We start from the raw sequence: 18,988 nt of genomic DNA, 5'->3' as shown, positions 1-18,988 counted from the left end.
GGGAAAGAAAATTTTCTTCGGAATTCTCTCCTCCCAGCCTTGCCGGACGTTGCCCCTTCTACCTCCATCTCCAGCTAAGGGCGTGTTACCTGTGCTGTCCCAGGACTTGGCCCTCTTGGGTTGCACTTCTTGAGCTCGGGGACTGGGTTTCCTAAGGCATTTTGTAGTTTCCGCAGTGCTTCGTGCCCCAGTGTCAATGACCATTGACAACTCGTGAAGCTATTAATAGCTGAGTGCTACAATGAAGTTGAATACGTCTAGTGCCAAGCACAGTGCAAAGCTGCTTACATGCATTAGCTCACTTAATCCTGTCAATAAGGAGACCAGATAGGAACTATTATTTTGCACTTTCTACAGATAAAGATCCCAGACTTAAAGATTGTAGCATGCCAAAGATCACACAGCCAGAAGGTGGTGGAGCTGAAGTACAAACCTGTTGTCAATCTGGTTTTGAAGCTTGTGGTCATAACCATTACACATACTGCCTCCCCACCTCTGCAATTTCGTGTCAGAATCCTTGAGGATCAGTTTTGCTTTTGAGACTTTAGACAGCAAATATTTCCTGCTTAAAGACCCACCTCCCACCCCTAGTGAAGTGTTATAATGTAGGAAGTAATGATAATGTCATTCATTTATTAATGCTTTACACTTTCAAAAAGACTTTCATATCTTGATTCTCTTAACAACTCTGTAAGATGGGTATGATTATCTTTAGTTTTTCAGCAGATGAAATATCAGAAAGGTACACATCTTAAGATTATATAACCAATAGGTTTTGAGCTTGGGTTTTTCAACCCCAAATACCAATTTTTTTCCTCCACTAAACTATGTAATTTTAGCAACCATACATTTATTAATTAAATATTAACTATACAGGGTAATTAACAGGCATGGTATCTTCAGTCACATCTGGGTTTCTGTTTAGACTCTTTTCTAGCCTTGTTAATTTTAGGCAAATTACTAAATCTTTGAGCCTTCATTTCTGTAATATAGGAATAAGACCTTATCTAAAAGCATACCTAAAGTGATGGCATAGGGCTTGACACATAGTAGGTCCTCGGTAAATGGTAATTTCCTTGTCCCTTCCCACCTTTACTTGGTACAATAGCCATACAAACAAAATCAGTCTATGATCTTTCCTTGCCTTTCAGAAGCTTATTATCTACTAAATAATAGGATAGGACACAGAAGCAATTCAGTTAATAGGCTTTTTAGGAACTAGGAAGAAGAAAGTCATTTACCAATAAAGGGAACAGGGCTTAGCCAAAAATCTGCTTTCATAATTAATTCTGACTATTCTGAGAGTGAAAAAAAATACCATTTATGGAAAAAATTGTTGATAGCACTTATTGGGCCAAAATTATTGACCCAGTGTGGTTATGTTACTTGTTCTCTATTGTTGACTTGATACTCCCTAAAGATAACTCTCCCAAAAGATGATTCTCTAGAAGTGTCAGAATAATGTGAATAATGATGATAATGAAGATTATATGCATCTAAATAACAGTATATTAAAAGTAATTTTTACTTTAGGTGTTATAATGATAATTTGCTTTGAAGAAGTAATTTTAGTTTTCTCCCTAATAGTTCCAAATTATAGATATTGAAAAGAGGTTGGGATAAAATATACAGCTTAACATTTTAAAAATGGTAAATCTCAAGCACAAATGTATAGTGAATAATATAATGACCTACCCATCACCTACATTAAACAGTTATCAAAATTTTAATATATTTGCTTCATCTTTCATCTATATATTTTTTTCAGCCTGTCTTCTGTGAAATAAGGAAAACCCCAGACACTATCATTTCACTCCATATACTTCATTATGCATTTCTAAAAATTATAGACATTTTCTTATGTAACCACAAAGCTATGACCAAATTTAATATTTCTTTGGTATTATCTAATTGTCACTTCATAACCAAATTTCTCTGACAGACTAAAATATGTTTTAAGTTTCTATTTCATAGCTGGAATCCACATTTCTGATCCCTGCCACTGTCTCAAAGACAAGCTTTTGGTTGTAAAATCATTGAATGAGAGAAGTACAAATAGCTCTACACAAATCCAGCCCCACCATTTGAGAAATAATTTAAAGTACAAGCTCTGCTGACTAGGTCTTTATCTTTATATACAAAAATGGTACAGTTTACTAAAATCTCAAACTATTCATTTGCTCTGAGAAGCCTCAAACAAACTACTTGGATTTGAATCCTGGCTCCATTACTTACTAGCCATATGACCTTAAGCAGGTTACTTAATCCCTCTGTGCCTCACTTTCCTTTCCTGTGAAACAAGAGTATTAGATTTATAATATACATTTGCATATTCAAAGCCCTGGGAAGACCTCTTGTAAAGAAACCTGAGTAACTTTGTTTAACCTATCATGTTATTTGACTACAGAATTTTGTGGGGAAGGAAAGTCTATTGTAGATGATTAGGACTGGAACATATAATAATTGACCCCATAGTTTATTCTAATGCACATGTTGAACTCTCTAGAACAGAACTGTCCTATAGAAATATAATACAAAACACATACATAATTTAAAATTTTCAGGTAGTCACATTAAAAAAATAGTAGAAACAGGTGAAATTAACTTTTTTACCTCTTTATTTTGAAATAATTATGGACTCACAGGAAGTTACAAAAATAGTACATAGTCCCATGAACCCGTCACCCAGATTCCCCCAATGATGACAACTTACGTAACTATAATATAATTTCAAAGCCAGGAAACAGACATTGGTACAGTACTGTTAACTAGGCTATAAACCTTATTCAGTTTTCATCAATTTTTATATCCACTCCTTTGTATATATGTATATATAGTTCTATGCAATTTGGTCTCATTTATAGATGTATGTAACCACTGGTACAATAGAGATACAGAGCTGTTCCATCACCACCAAGAAACATCCTTATATATCCCTTTACAGTCACATCCATTCCTTTCTCCATACCCTGGAACCACTAATCTTTTCTCCACCTCTATAGTTTTATCATTTGTGAATGTAATATAAATGGAATCATATAGTGTATGTAACCTTTTGAGATTGGCTTTTTTCACTAAGTATGATGCCCTTGAAATCCAACCAAGTTGTTGCATGTATCAGTTCACTCCTTTTTTATGCTAAATCATATTCCATTGTGTAGATATACGAAAGTTTAACTATTCAGCTGTCAAAGAACATTTCAGTTGTTCCAAACTTTTTCAATAATAAATAAAGCTGCTGTGAACGTTTGTGTACAGGTTTTTGTTGTGAACATAAATTTTCATTTCTCTGGGATCAATGCCCAAGAGTGCAATGGCTAGGTCTCATGATAAACACATGTGTTTAGTTTTATAAGAAACTGAAATTATTCCAGAGTGGCTGCACCATTTTACATTCCTACCAGCAATGTATGAGAAATCCAGTTTCTCCATATCCTTATCTGCATTTAGTGTTATCACCATATTTTATCTTAGCTGTTCTAATAGGTGTGTGGTTATACCTTATTATATTTTCAATTTGCAGTGAAATTAATTTTAAGAATATATTTTGTTTAACCCAAATATATCCAGAATATTATCATTTTAACATGTAATCAAGATAAAATAATTAATGATACATTGTACATTCTTGTTGTACTAAGACTTCGAAATCCTGTGTGTTTTACACTTAAAGTGCATCTCATTTCCAACTGACCACATTTTAACTGCTAGTGATTAATGGCTACTGTATTGGACAGTGCAGTTCCAGAACAGCAAGAAGTAGGCGACTAACTTGTAGATCAAGTTACTGAAAAGTATATATTTTTTCTTTACAGGAAATATAACTTTGTTTTTCTCTTTCACAGGAAAGGAATAACAAAACATGCTCTTAATCATCATCCCCTTCCAGAGCAGCTGGATGGAATTTCCTCTACCAATGACACCCATGAAAAAGACATAAGTTCCCAAAGGTAATAACAAAAAGTGTACTTGTTTGCTTATTGCACTTGATAATGGCAAAAGTTTTGGTTTTTTGCCTTAGGATTGGTATCAAGCCTTGTACTAATGAAACAAAACAAGAATTTTTATCACATTTTTTCAATACCATTCAACTTTCATTCTGGAACAGCTAATGGAAACACTTATTTTTATAACCTTTGAAAAGCAGTATTATGAAGTAGTTAAAAGCAGAGACTCAGGAGGAATCCACACAGATCTGATTTTTAATCCTGGTTTTGTCATCTGTTAGCTGAATAATATTGGGCAAGTTACTTACCTAGTAATAGTATCTCTTAAAGGGTGTTGTGAATATAAATGAGATAAAATACAGTAAATGCTGAATAAATATTAGCTGCAGTTATTATTTTAAGAAATTGAGGATACGTTAACTTCACAGAGGGTTCTGAGAAGCAATGTGGTATCATAGAAAAATCACAGTCATAAAACCTAGTTTCAACACCTAGTACTAAATCTCAGATTCTTTGTCTTAAAAAAGGGGTTGAGTTCTGCATCACCAGGTTGTTGTGAGGATAAAATGGGGTTAATATCTGTGAAAGTGCTTGGTAAACTAAAAGTGCCATACAAGTTCACATACTATTCTAGGTGAATTCCTAGACATTTCTGAAATGTCTTTAGTTCTCAAGGGTAGATATTATAAGTGGAATGTTAAAGTATTCATTGTAAACTAAGACTAGAATTATTTAGAATGGCTGCCATCAATTCTGTAGGAATTAGGTCCGACTTTACTATGATGCTTACATTTCAAGTCCTTCATTTATTTTTGCCTCTGTGGATATATTTCTACACATGCTTATCACCTAATAGATTGCTGAGTAGTTAATGCTGCAGAAACTTGAGGAAATATAAGAATTTTTCTGTTTTCTCTTCTCCTTCCAAATTGTGCATTTAGTGAGTCTGACATCACACAAGAATCACCTTTTACATCAGCTGACACTGGGAATTCAAGGTCTGCTTTTCCAAGTTATACAGGCACAGGGATCTCTACTGAAGGCAGCTCGGACTTCTCCTGGGGATATGGTGTGAGTTTTATGTTAATGGTCTGATGGAGTGCTTGGGAGACTGTTCTGGGAGTTAGCATTTGTCAGTTTGGTCAGTATATTTCATGCCTTCCCTCTCCTACATTGTTTATTTTTAATTTAATTTTATTTTTTTTGGCCGTGCTGCGCGGCATGTGGGACCTTAGTTCCCCATCCAGGGATCGAACCTGCGCCCCCTGCAGTGGAAACACGAAGTCTTAACCACTGGACCACCAGGGAAGTCCCTCCTACATTGTTTATTTACCCTTTAAAATAGCTGTAAAGAAGCATCAGCTTCACCCTCTTTCAGTATTGCTCTGTTTTATGGATGTAGTAGTTGATCCTTAGAGATGCTTAGTGTATGGCTTAAACACTTGCAGGTTGGTATGGATCTGGGCCCTGGATCCACTCCTTATGCTGTGCTCAGTCCACTAGTGTGTCTCTCCACTAATATTACCTTGTTGTTTAAAATGTTTTTGAAAGTTTATTACTAAGCCATATAGACTGGGAAGATGTTTATGATATATTATTAAATGAAAAAAAGCACGTTAAAAATAATATGTATAGTGTAGTTCTAATTTTATTTTACAGCTATTTTTGCTTATATATACTAGAAAAAAAGACTAAAGATATTTACCTAAAATGTTATTCATTTATTAATTGGGTGTTGAGATAATGAGATTTATTTATTTATTCATTCATGACTATCTGCCATTATAAGTATTATTTTTAAAAGACCAACAACCTTAAAAGAAAATTTAAAAAACAAATTTTATGCATGTTTCTCACCTTGATGCAATAGGTATTTTTATTTCTGTATCCTCTTTCAATCTATATTTAATTTGGCCTAGCTATAGTCATGGTGTACATACGATACTGTGCTCTGTTTTTTCACTTACTGTTATTTTGTAAGCACTCTTCCACAATACTGACTTTATACAATATTATTGTTAGCAACCTGCTTTCTTTACAAAAAGCCTGCTAATTGTTACAACCTTTTTGTCACCATGAGTTATTTTCTAGTCATTTTAATTTGGATGTACATATAGTTGCCTTACATAGTTGTACGATATATGTGCATCCTAGTCTGCTTCTTCATTCACCATTATTTCATATAGACATTTTCTTTTACTACTTCCATACTTGTCAATTTGAATAGTTATATATAGTTATATAGCATTTCCTTGTTTTAATATATTATATCATAATTTAGTAATTTCATTATTATCTGATACTTGGGTTTTCAGTTTTTATTTATTCAACAAATATTTATTGAGCGCATTTGTTGTCAGACACTGTATTTGGGAATACGGGGTGAATGAGACTTACGTGATTCAATAGTCTAATGAGGGAGATTGACAAAAGCAAACGAACAAAATAACTACAAAAGGTGATAAGTACTCTAAGGAAGACAACAGGGAGCTGAAATCGAACTCTATAAGGGGGATTCACTTTAGGTAGGGTTATCATGTAGGGTAGATCTGAGACTTGAAGACTGAAGAGTTAACCACGTGAAGAATGAGGAAAAGAGCTTCCAGCAGGTAACCAGCAGCATCTGCAAAGGCCCTAAGGAGGAAGAGATCTTCATGTTTCCAAGGGAAAGTGTTTGGTATGTTCTTGGAACTGGAAAAAGGTCAGGGTGGTTGAAGGATCGTGTACCAGGGGAGAAAGCGCTAATGAGACTGGAGAGATAGGCAGCACTAGATCTTGTAAGGCGTTGTAGGCCATGGTAAAGAATTTAAATTTTATCCCTACGTAATGATTTAATTAATTTGATGACTTATTGTGAGGTTTTAGTGTACTGACTATATATTTCCATCAGTTGTCTCTATATTGTAATTAGTATCTCTTTATAAGTTATGAATGTCATACAAATGTTTCCCATTTCCCTGCTTTCCTTTTGGTATTTATTGTGTAACAGATTTTTTTTTAAAAATTCAAATATAACCATTTTACTTTTGACCTTAATTTCTTTACTAGTCAGGATTTTATCTTTAGAAAGATGGAATATTATAATATTCTTCTTCATAGCTTTTTAATAGAATTTTGCATGTTTAGCTTTTTAACTCACCAGACTTTTAGAATAGTATATGGTGTGAGGATAATTAAGTTCTTTTACTGTTGAACCTACTTTGTTTGAACCATTTTTCTACATTTGACTTAATATCATAGGGTTTTCATGATATTTTAAAAATCTTGGAAAATCTATTAGTGTTCATTAAAAAACATGTATTGTATTTGTGTCCTTTTTGCTCTTTCAGATAAATTTTATTTTCCCTTGTATGAAATTTTATAAAATATTCATGAGGGATTTAATTGATATTGCATTATAACATTATATTAAATTAGGTGCAGGGAGAACTAAAATTTATTGAATATTTAATAGATGCTAGGCGCTGTACTAATCACTTTATAAACACATTTCAGTCATTTTGTACCTTAACTGAACTTAGTATTCTACCTAGAAATATAGTTTACTTAGATCTTCCTTTAATTTAATCCGCTTTATCATTTCATTATTTATTTTGAGTAAATCTCTTGTTGTAAGATACAACTGATATTAAAATTGAACTTAGTATTTAATTATACATTTTCCTTGCTTTTGAACTTAGGTGTTTTTGAGTTATCACTGGTATATAGGAATACAGTTTTCCCCCCAATTTAACTAATGGCCTACTACTTTGCCAAATATATTTATAATCATGCTGGCGTTTATATTCTTAGGTTTATTTCTTTTAAAATATTGTTTTAAAATTAACAAAGTTATTATAATGATGTGAAGGAAGACTTTCCTTTTTTATTCTAATTATATCTATTATTTAAAGTTTTATAGTCAACAGTCATAAAAATATCTAACCCAGTTCTATTCTATTTTAGTTTTATGTACTTTGGATTGATATTTTTTTAAATATCAAATAAGGTTTATTCTAGGAATACAAAGATGGGTCAATATCTGTAAATGTATTAATATGTTTAACATCAGTGAATTAAAGGAAAAAATATGATCAAGCCAATAGATGTTAAAAAGATACTTGATAAAATTCAAAAACCATTCCTTATAAAAATTCTCAATTAGATAGGGAAGGAAACCCTTGAAACTTGATAATGACTATTTGCCAGTTGAATATCAGTTTAAATGGCAAAACACTAAAGCTATTTCAGTTACAGCAAGGAACCAGACAGGGATTCTCTATTTACAAATTTAATTGATTCCTTTGCTAACTTTGTACATTTTAATTTTTACATAAAGCTTGTCATTATACACTCTATCCAGGGCTATTTGTTTTTCCACTTAACACTATCAATATATTTTGAAGAATATATTACGTTATAGTATAGTATATTATGTATATTATATTATAGTATATTCAAATATATATATTATTAAAAAACTAACTGCTTTGTTCTTTGATGGCTGCATAGCCATTGCTATTACAAAAAAGTGCTGCATTTATGACCCTGTACATATATTATTTTACATATACATGAACATATCTGCGGATAAATTTCTAGAGGTGGAATGCTGCTCAAAAGATACATACTTTTGTAATTTTGAAAGTTGTTACCAAATTGACCTCTGTAAAAGTTATTACAATCTGCAATCTCACCAGGAACATATGAAAGGGCCTATTTTCTTACACTCTTGACCAAAACAGTGAATTATCAAACTTTTTCATCTTTGCCAGACTTACAGTTTTTTAATTTAAAGGTATCTGAAGCAATGGGGTTGATTAGAAAAGTTGCACAACTTACAGAAAACTGCATAACTTACATATTGGGTGTGCATGCGTGTGTGTGTGTGTGTGTGTATGTGTGTATGTATGAAAACAGTACACAGATCAAGATACAGACAATCAGCATCCCACAAGGCTCCTAGATGCCCTCTCCCAACCCCAAAGATAACCACTATTCTGACCTCTATCACCAGGTTTACTTGTTCTTGCCCTTCATATAAATGGAATCCTACAGTATGTATTTTTTATATCTGGCTTCTTTTGCCTAGAACTGTTTGGAAAGTTCATACATGATGTTGCACATATTTATAGTCTGTGAATTGCCTATTAATATTTCATACTCATTTATTTTTTTATTTGTTTATCATTTTCATATTAATTAGTAGGAGTTCTTTGTCTTTATTTTTAAATTTATTTATTTTAACTTATTTTTTATTTATTTATATTTTGGCTGTGTTGGGTCTTCATTGCTGTGCGCGGGCTTCCTCTAGTTGCAGTGAGTGGGGGCTACTCTTCGTTGCGGTCCGCAGGCTTCTCATTGCAGTGGCTTCTCTTGTTGTGGAGCACGGCCTCTAGGCGTGCAGGCTTCAGTAGTTGTGGCATGAGGGCTCAGTAGTTGTGGCTTGTGGGCTATAGAGCGCAGGCTCAGTAGTTGTGGCGCACAGGCTTAGTTGCTCCATGGCATGTGGGATCTTCCCGGACCAGGGCTCGAACCTGTGTCGCCTACATTGGCAGGCGGATTCTTAACCCCTGCTCACCAGGGAAGTACCTCTTTGTCTTTTAAATTAGGGGTGGTGGGTGTACTTTTTCTGTAAAAGACTAGATAGTAAATATTTCAGGCTCTGCAGACTCTGTCAGGACCCTCAACTCTCACTGAGAAGGCAGCCATAAGCAGTGCATAAATAGATGGGCATAACAGTGTTCCAATAAATTTTATTTACAAAATAGGCTGTGGGCTGGATTTGTCCCACTGGTCATAGTTTGCTGACCCCTGTTCTAAATAGTTATATAATGTCCACTCTCCCTGTACAACTATAGAACTTTTGGTATTGTACCCAGTTGAAAATTTATTTACCAACCTCTGTTACAGGTAGAGGTAGCTAATGAATTGTACAATAAGTCAGGAGATGAGGCTTTCTGGAATGCCATTTTTTCCAGAAAAAATTCTGGAAAATTCCTAATTCCTGCCTGGAACATGGAACTATGGCTAAAGGTAAAGCAGCCATCTTGGACCATAAAGCATCACTGAGGATGGAAATGATAGAAGAAACTGAGTCCTTGATATCCATGGAGGCACCATATCAACTTTTAATGCCTACCCCTAGATTTAATTTTTTTTCAGAGAAAAAATTAAACTTTTATCTTGTTTAAGTCACTGTTGTTTTTGTTAGTAGTAAGTAAATGCAATTAATCACTGATACACTCATTCTTCGTTAAATGTATTGCAAATATCTTTTCCTGGTATGTGGCTTTTGTAACTTTCACAATTCCCACACTTAGGTCTTTAATCCCCCGGAATAGTTTTTTGTATATGGTATATAGCAGGAACATAATTTTAATTTTTCCATATGGATAATGAATTGTTTCAGCACCATTTACTGACTAGTTCAGGATTTCTAAGCAAGGGCATTTTTGGCATTTTGGATATGGCTGTTTTACAGCAATGTCCCATGTATAGCAGGATGTTTAGTATTAATGATCCCTGCCTATTAAATACCTGTAGCAACCTCTAGTCATTGTGATCACTAAAAATGCACATATATATTTCCAACTTCTTCCATAAAAGGTAGCATTATTTCCGGAAAGTACTGTTGCATCCTTTCTCCATTGATTTGCTATGTTACCTCTGTTATAGATTAAGTTTTAAAATATGAAATGGTCTGTTCCTGGGCTCTCTAAACTGTTCTATTCTAAACTCATGCTAATACAACTGGTTTTAGTTAAACTATAGCTTTATAATAATCTATAATATGTGATAGGGAAGTCTTACTACATTATTGATAATTGTCTTGGCCAATCTTTTTTATGTATGTTAGAATCTGATTATTAAATTGCATAGGTCAATTTGGGGAGGACTGCTATCTTTATAATAGTGAGTTTTCCTAATCATGAATTTGATATATAAATCTTTCCATTTAATATCCATTTCTTTAATGTCTTTTAATACATTTTTATAATTTTATCCATAAAAGTAATATACATTTGTTGAAGATTTATTCCTAGGTACCTTGCATGGTATATTAAAAATCATATTTTAAATCTATTTGTTGCTGGTATATAGGTGTAGAGTTCATGTTTTGTTTTGTTTTTTTTAAATTAATTCATTTATTTTTGGCTGTGTTGGGTCTTCGTTGCTGTGTGTGGGCTTTCTCTAGTTGCGACGAGCGGGGGCTACTCTTCGTTCTGGTGTGTGAGCTCTTCATTGCAGTGGTTTCTCTTGTTGTGGAGCATGGGCTCTAGGTGTGCGGGCTTCAGTAGTTGTGGCATATGGGCTCAGTAGTTGTGGCCCACGGGCTCTAGAGCACAGGCTCAGTAGTTGTGGCGCACGGGCTTAGTTGCTTCGCAGCATGTGGGATCCTCCCGGACCAGGGTTCGAACCCGTGTCCCCTGCATTGGCAGGCGGATTCTTAACCACTGCACCACCAGGGAAGTCCCAGAGTTCATGTTTTTTAAGGGAACTGAGTTCTAGGCTAATGTTGGCTTCTGGCAGAAATTTATATTCTTTGTCATGTGTTTAACTTTTGATATTTCATTTAAATGTTTTAATAGATTTCTCATCTGTTTAATACTAGATTAGACTTTCACTGGATTTATTATTTTTACTTTTTTTTACTGTGATAGTCACATACATGAAATTCACTCTTTTAAAGTGAACAATTAAGTGATTTGCAGTATATTCACAGAGTTGTGCAACTATCCTATCATTTTCATCACCCCAAAAAGAAACCCTGTCTCCATTAGCAATTATTCTCCATTTCTCTCTCCACCCAGCCCCTGGCAACCACTAATCTGCTTTCTGTCTGTATGGATTTGCCTATTCTGATATTTCATATAAATGAATCATACAGTATATCACCTATTGTGTCTGGCTTATTTCACCTAGCATATGTTCAGATTTTATCCATGTTATAGCATGTGTCAGTACTTCTTTTTTATTAATGAATATAATTTCATTGCATGGATATACCAATTTTGTTTATTCATCAGTTGATGGACATTTGGATTGTTTCACTTTTTTGCTATTATGAATAATGCTACTATGAACACTTGTGTACAAGTTTTTCTGTGGACATGTTTTGAATATTCTTAGGTATACACCTAGGAGTGGAATTTCTAGGCCATATAAAAACTCTATGTTTAATATTTTGAAGAATACATTTCTCTTTGAAACTTATAGCTATAATTGTGATTGTTTTCAAGGTTCCTGGTTAGTATATAAATAATGTTGATATTTTCCTTGTATTACACAAACATTTCATTGCAGATTTCACATGTATGTCAGAGTAGGTAATTCCTTTGAAATCCATTATTAGTAATGGATTGTGTCTTAATTAATCAAATTCAAGTTTTGTGATCAAAGTTGCAATTACTGCACATTGTGTTTTCTTAATAACTTGGAAACAACCTCAAACTTACAGAAAAGTTATAAGTATAGTAAAAAGAACAGTCATCCCTTGGTATCCGTGAGGGATTGGTTCCAGTACCTCCCGTGGATACCAAACTCCACAGATGCTCAAGTCTCATATAAAATGGTGCAGTATTTGCATATTACGTACGCATATCCTTCTGTACACTTTAAATCCTTTCTAGATCGCTTATAATACCTAATACAATATAAATGTGTTTTACATTTACAAACCCATGAATATGGAGGCCAACTGTTTTTTTCCTGAATGGTGTGAGAGTAAGTTACTGGCATGATACTCCCTTGCACCAAATATTTTAGTGTGTATTTCCTTCAAGCAAGGACACACTACATTACTAGAGGGCAAGCATCAAATTCAGGAAATTAACACTGATATATTGCTACCATCTAATCCATAGATCCCATTAAAGTTTCACTAGTTGTCCCAATGAAAGCCTTTATAGCAAAAGTTTATATCACATTGTCAAGTCTCTTTAGTCTCCCTCAATCTGGAACAGTTCTTGAGTCTATGATATGACAGAAATGAACTTGTTTTTCTCATTGCATTCTATTAGGTGGCACATAATTCCATTTGTCACATTATTGATGTTGTTCACTTTGATCACTTAATTAAGGTGACTTTCCTTTGCATTTGAAAGTATTTTATTGGGGATATATGTATACGTATAGCTGATTCACTTTGTTATAAAGCAGAAACTAACACACCATTGTAAAGCAATTATACTCCAATAAAGATATTTAAAAAAAAAGTATTTTACGGGGCGGTACATTGAAGTTATGTAGCTACTATCCTGTTGCTCCTCAGACTTTCAATTTATGATTTACATCAGTGTAGACTCAAGGATTCCTATTTTGTTCAGTTAGTTGTAATATATAATACATCATTATCATTATTTATCTTGAAGTTCCAATTGTCCCAGATTTGGCCCGCAGAATTCCCTTCAAGCTGCTTCTGTGCCATTTTGACATGTTCCCGTCCTTCTTTGAGTATTTCCTTACTTTCTGACACAAGATATCCAGGCTTATTTTGTACTTTCTTTGCCCCAACCCTGGAATCAGCCAATTCTCTAAGAAGCCCTTGTTCCTTTTATGCCATGTTTAGAAACAAAGATTTGGGTGCTAAGCGTGCTCATTGCTTTTTAGGTGTCACTGATTCCCAAACCCTCCCAGTGGACAGAACTAGGGAATATAAGTACTCCTCCTATCCCACTGTGAAATGACAAGGTTCATTCTAGTTTTTTCCTTTTCTAAATTTGTAACTTCTTTCTCTGACAGTGATAAACGTGGCTTCCGTTATTCTTAATATATTTACTTATTTGATTAGTCCCCCTGAACATAACCAGTTTCCTACTAATCCACTGCTTCCTAACCTCTGCAAATGCTCTCCTCACTCCACATATGTTTCAACACCCTGTGCTGAGTCACTGCCCCTTGCACTCTCCCACCCAATGAATGATCTCCTCATCCCACTCAGAGTCAGACACCCAATGTTGTCCTCGCCTCCAAATAGGCACCTTCCTCAGGCTGCTTGGGCTATCACCCTGTGTGGGGCTGCCAACTCCCCACATGGTAACTTTCTTCTCTCCATTGTGGTTCCAACATTATAAGCTGGCTGCTCTCCCGCAAGGACATCCTCCTCATCTCACTTGTGCTCCATCACCCTGCAACAACCTGCTCCCCAGGCAAACACCCACTGTGGCAGATTATATTTTCAAAAGTCATGCCAATATATATCCCATCTGACATACCCTTATTACAAGATACTGGTATTCCTCCACTGAAGAGATAGGCTCTATGTTCTTTCCTCTTGAACCTGAATGGACTATTTAACTGCCTTAATCAGTAGAATGCAGTGAAAGTGATGCTGCATGATTTTTTAGGTTAGAAAGCAACACAGCTTCTGCCTGGCTCTTTCTGTTTCTCTCTCTCTGGATGCTTGACCTTGGAATTCAGCCACTATGTTGTGAGGAAGTTCAAACCACATGGAAAAGCCCATGTAGAGAGAAACTGAAGCCCCCAGCTGAAAGCCAGCATCAATTGCCAGATATCTGAGTGAATGAGCACTCAGATGCTTTCAGCTCTAAGCCTTTGAGCTTTTCAACTGATATCCCAGATGTTGTGGAGAACAGACAAACCATTCCTGCTGTGAGCTATGTAAATTCCAGACACATGTAAACCTGGAAAGATAATACATGATTATAGCTATTTTGAGCCATTCAGGTTTGGAGTAATCAATACATGATTATAGCTATTTTGAGCCATTCAGGTTTGGAGTAATCTGATACACTGCCAAAGTAATTAGAACACCCCTCTCACACTGCTCAGGGTCAGAAAAACTGCTTAGATGTTCTCTTTGCCTCTCTTAGGCTCCTACCATACAACAGGCTGTCTTCCTACACAGACGCCCTCTTTACTGTGCTTAGGTTCCAATATCTTATAACAGGCTGCCTTCCCAGGTTGATGCCTTCCTTATTCTGTTTTGGCTTTGAAACTCCATGATGACTGTCTCTTGAGGCATTGGTTACCAGGCAGCACATTATCTATAATCCCTGAGAGAAAAGAAACTCATAAGGTAGGCAGGCCCCTGTTTACCCTGGCTCCCTGCCTGGGAATAATTTTCTGACTATGGAATTGTAAGATAGAGTCCAAACAAAGCACAGTGGTCCCATTTTGCTGAGTAACAGAGATCAGAGTTCAGGGCACATGAAGCAGTTGGAATCTTTAGGACACAGGGAGATAAAGAACACCAGAAGGGGGACTTCCCTGGTGGCACAGTGGTTAATAATCCGCCTGCCAATACAGAGGACACGGGTTCGAGCCCTGGTCTGGGAAGATCCCACATGCCACGGAGCAACTAAGCCCATGCGCCACAACTACTAAGCCTGCGCTCTAGAGCCCATGAGCCACAACTACTGAGCCTTCGTGCCACAACTACTGAGCCCTCGTGCCACAACTACTGAAGCCCTCGCACCTAGAGCTCGTGCTCCTTAACAAGAGAAGCCACCGCAATGAGAAGTCTGCACACCACAATGAAGAGTAAACTAAAACTAAAACTGCCACCAGAAAACTGCTAGAGCTAATTAATGAATATGGTAAAGTTGCAGGATACAAAATTAATGCACAGAAATCTCTTGCATTCCTATACACTAATGATGAAAAATCTGAAAGAGAAATTATGGAAACACTCCCATTTACCATTGCAACAAAAAGAATAAAATACCTAGGAATAAACCTACCTAGGGAGACAAAAGACCTGTATGCAGAAAACTATAAGACACTGATGAAAGAAATTAAAGATGATACCAACAGATGGAGAGACATACCATGTTCTTGGATTGGAAGAATCAACATTGTGAAAATGAGTATACTACCCAAAGCAATCTACAGATTCAATGCAATCCCTATCAAATTACCAATGGCATTTTTTACGGAGCTAGAACAAATCATCTTAAAATTTGTATGGAGACACAAAAGACCCCGAATAGCCAAAGCAGTCTTGAGGGAAAAAAACGGAGCTGGAGGAATCAGACTCCCTAACTTCAGACTATACTACAAAGCTACAGTAATCAAGACAATATGGTACTGGCACAAAAACAGAAACATAGATCAATGGAACAAGATAGAAAGCCCAGAGATTAACCCACGCACCTATGGTCAACTAATCTATGGCAAAGGAGGCAAAGATATACAATGGAGAAAAGACAGTCTCTTCAATAAGTGGTGCTGGGGAAACTGGACAGCTACATGTAAAAGAATGAAATTAGAATACTCCCTAACACCATACACAAAAATAAACTCAAAATGGATTAGAGACCTAAATATAAGACTGGACACTATAAAACTCTTAGAGGAAAACATAGGAAGAACACTCTGACATAAATCACAGCAAGATCTTTTTTGATCCACCGCCTAGAGTAATGGAAATAAAAACAAAAATAAACAAATGGGACCTAATGAAACTTCAAAGCTTTTGCACAGCAAAGGAAACCATAAACAAGACGAAAAGACAACCCTCAGAATGGGAGAAAATATTTGCAAACGAATCAATGGACAAAGGATTAATCTCCAAAATATATAAACAGCTCATTCAGCTCAATATTAAAGAAACAAACACCCCAATCCAAAAATGGGCAGAAGACCTAAATAGACATTTCTCCAAAGAAGACATACAGACGGCCACAAAGCACATGAAAAGATGCTCATCATCACTAATTATTAGAGAAATGCAAATCAAAACTACAATGAGGTATCACCTCACTCCTGTTAGAATGGGCATCATCAGAAAATCTACAAACAACAAATGCTGGAGAGGGTGTGGAGAAAAGGGAACCCTCTTGCACTGTTGGTGGGAATGTAAATTGATACAGCCACTATGGAGAACAATATGGAGGTTCCTTAAAAAACTAAAAATAGAATTACCATATGACCCAGCAATCCCACTACTGGGCATATACCCAGAGAAAACCGTAATTCAAAAAGACACATGCACCCGAATGTTCATTGCAGCACTATTTACAATAGCCAGGTCATGGAAGCAACCTAAATGCCCATCAACAGACGAATGGATAAAGAAGTTGTGGTACATATATACAATGGAATATTACTCAGCCATAAAAAGGAACGAAATTGAGTCATTTGTTGAGAAGTGGATGGATCTAGAGACTGTCATACAGAGTGAAGTAAGTCAGAAAGAGAAAAACAAATATCGTATATTAATGCATGTATGTGGAACCTAGAAAAATGGTACAGATGAGCCGGTTTGCAGGGCAGAAGTTGAGACACAGATGTAGAGAATGGACATATGGACACCAAGGGGGGGAAAACTGCGGTGGGGTGGGGATGGTGGTGTGCTGAATTGGGCGATTGGGATTGACATGTATACACTGATGTGTATAAAATTGATGCCTAATAAGAACCTGCAGTATAAAAAAACAAACAAAACAACTAATACTAAACTTTCATTGGGTTATTTGTATGGAAATATATTAATATAAATGTTTCAGACATTAAAAAAAAAAAAAAAAAAAGAGTAGCCCCTGCTCACCGCAACTAGAAAAAAGCCTGCACACAGCCGCAAAGACCCAATGCAGCCGAAAATAAATAAATTAATTAATTAAAAAAAAAAAAAAAGAACACCAGAAGGTAAATAGGTGGGTAAATACAAAAGTCTATATTTTTTAGTGATTTCTTTAAAGGATAACTGACTGAATAAAGCAAAACATGTGCAAGACGGAGTTTATATTTGTAGAAGTAAAAGATGAGACAAATATAGCTCAAAGAATGGGTGACTATAAATGGAATTATACTGTTATAAGAATATTACATTTGTGAAGTGTCAGGTATCAAGGCAAGTGGAAAGTATGAAGAGGGAGGTATGAAGTGGTAAAATATTGACTAACTAGACTTTGATAGGTTAAGAATGCACATTATTAGCCCTAGAGCAAGCATTAAAAAATTATAAGAAGAATAAGCTAAGATGCCAATAGGGGAAATAAAATGGAATACTAACAAATATTTGATTAAGCTAGAATAAGACAGGAAAGGAAAAGAACAAGAAAGGATCCCCCCCCCAAAAAAAGGGACAAATGGAAAAGAAACAGCAAGATGGTAGATTATAACCCAACTATGTCAATAATTAAAACAAAAAAATGGAATGGATAAAACACAGAATGGATTAATAAAAAAAAGACTCAACTATATACTGTACGGAAGAGATGAACTCTAAATATAAAGACACAAATAGATTGAAATTAAAAAGACAGAGAAAGTTATACTGTGCACACAATAGGCTTATATTAATAAGAGACAAAATAAACGTCAAGACAGAGTTGATTACTAGGAAAGAGGAATATTTTTTAGGGATAAAAAGGCAGTTTGGGGGCTTCCCTGGTGGCACAGTGGTTAAGGATCCTCCTGCCAATGCAGGGGACATAGGTTCGAGCCCTGGTCTGGGAAGATCCCATATGCTGCGGAGCAACTAAGCCCATGCGCCACAACTACTGAGCCTGCGCTCTAGAGCTGCTACCGACAACTACTGAGCCTGCGTGCTGAAACTACTGAAGCCTGTGCGCCTAGAGCCCATGCTCCACAACAAAAGAAGCCACCGCAACAAGAAGACCACGCACCACAAGGAAGAGTAGCCCCCGCTCGCCACAACTAGAGAAAAGCCCACACGCAGCAATGAAGACCCAGCGCAGCCCAAAAAAAAAAAGGTAGTTTGGGGACATCCCTGGCAGTCCAGTGGTTAATGCTCCACACTTCCACTGCAGGGGGCACGGGTTCGATCCTTGGTCAGGGAACTAAGATCCTATATGCCATGCAGCCAAAAAAAAAAAACTGGTTAAAAAAAAATGCTTGCATTCCTATACACTAATGACGAAAAATCAGAAAGAGAAACTAAGGAAACAATCCCATTTACCACTGCAACAAAAAGGATAAAATACCTAGGAATAAACGTACCTAAGGAAGCAAAAGACTTGTACTCAGAAAACTATAAAACACTGATGAAAGAAATCAAAGATGACATAAACAGATGGAGAAATATACCATGTTCTTGGATTGGAAGAATCAACATTGTGAAAATGACTATACTA

At 35.7% G+C, this 18,988-nt stretch overlaps 1 protein-coding gene and 1 long non-coding RNA gene across 12 annotated transcripts in view; both read left to right on the top strand.

Moving 5' to 3' along the window:
• The window catches only part of FAM149B1 (family with sequence similarity 149 member B1), a 63,873-nt gene that overhangs the window by 243 nt on the left and 44,642 nt on the right, over positions 1-18,988 (top strand). For 9 of the 11 annotated variants that reach the window (XR_014253306.1, XR_014253307.1, XM_082424496.1 and 6 more), the window contains exons 2-3: positions 3,846-3,950; positions 4,889-5,018. Coding sequence is in view for 8 of the 11 variants with exons in the window: in XM_082424496.1 (XP_082280622.1) it covers positions 3,846-3,950; positions 4,889-5,018 (235 nt within the window). In the remaining 3 variants the exon portion in view is untranslated. Of the gene's footprint in view, positions 1-3,845; positions 3,951-4,888; positions 5,019-18,988 lie in introns of those variants that run through there. The other 2 variants (XM_082424499.1, XM_082424498.1) reach the window with 2 other exon arrangements.
• On the top strand, positions 7,203-17,350 carry LOC309642733. The gene is made up of 2 exons (XR_014253349.1): positions 7,203-14,615; positions 14,662-17,350. It is a non-coding gene; the product is annotated as an uncharacterized lncRNA (long non-coding RNA).

The sequence above is a fragment of the Balaenoptera physalus genome, assembly GCF_965194825.1.
Source record: "Balaenoptera physalus genome assembly, chromosome: 14".
NCBI classification, from domain to species: Eukaryota; Metazoa; Chordata; class Mammalia; order Artiodactyla; family Balaenopteridae; genus Balaenoptera; species Balaenoptera physalus.
The sequence above is the reverse complement of the archived record's forward strand: the minus strand, read 5'-3'. Positions and strand labels throughout refer to the sequence as shown.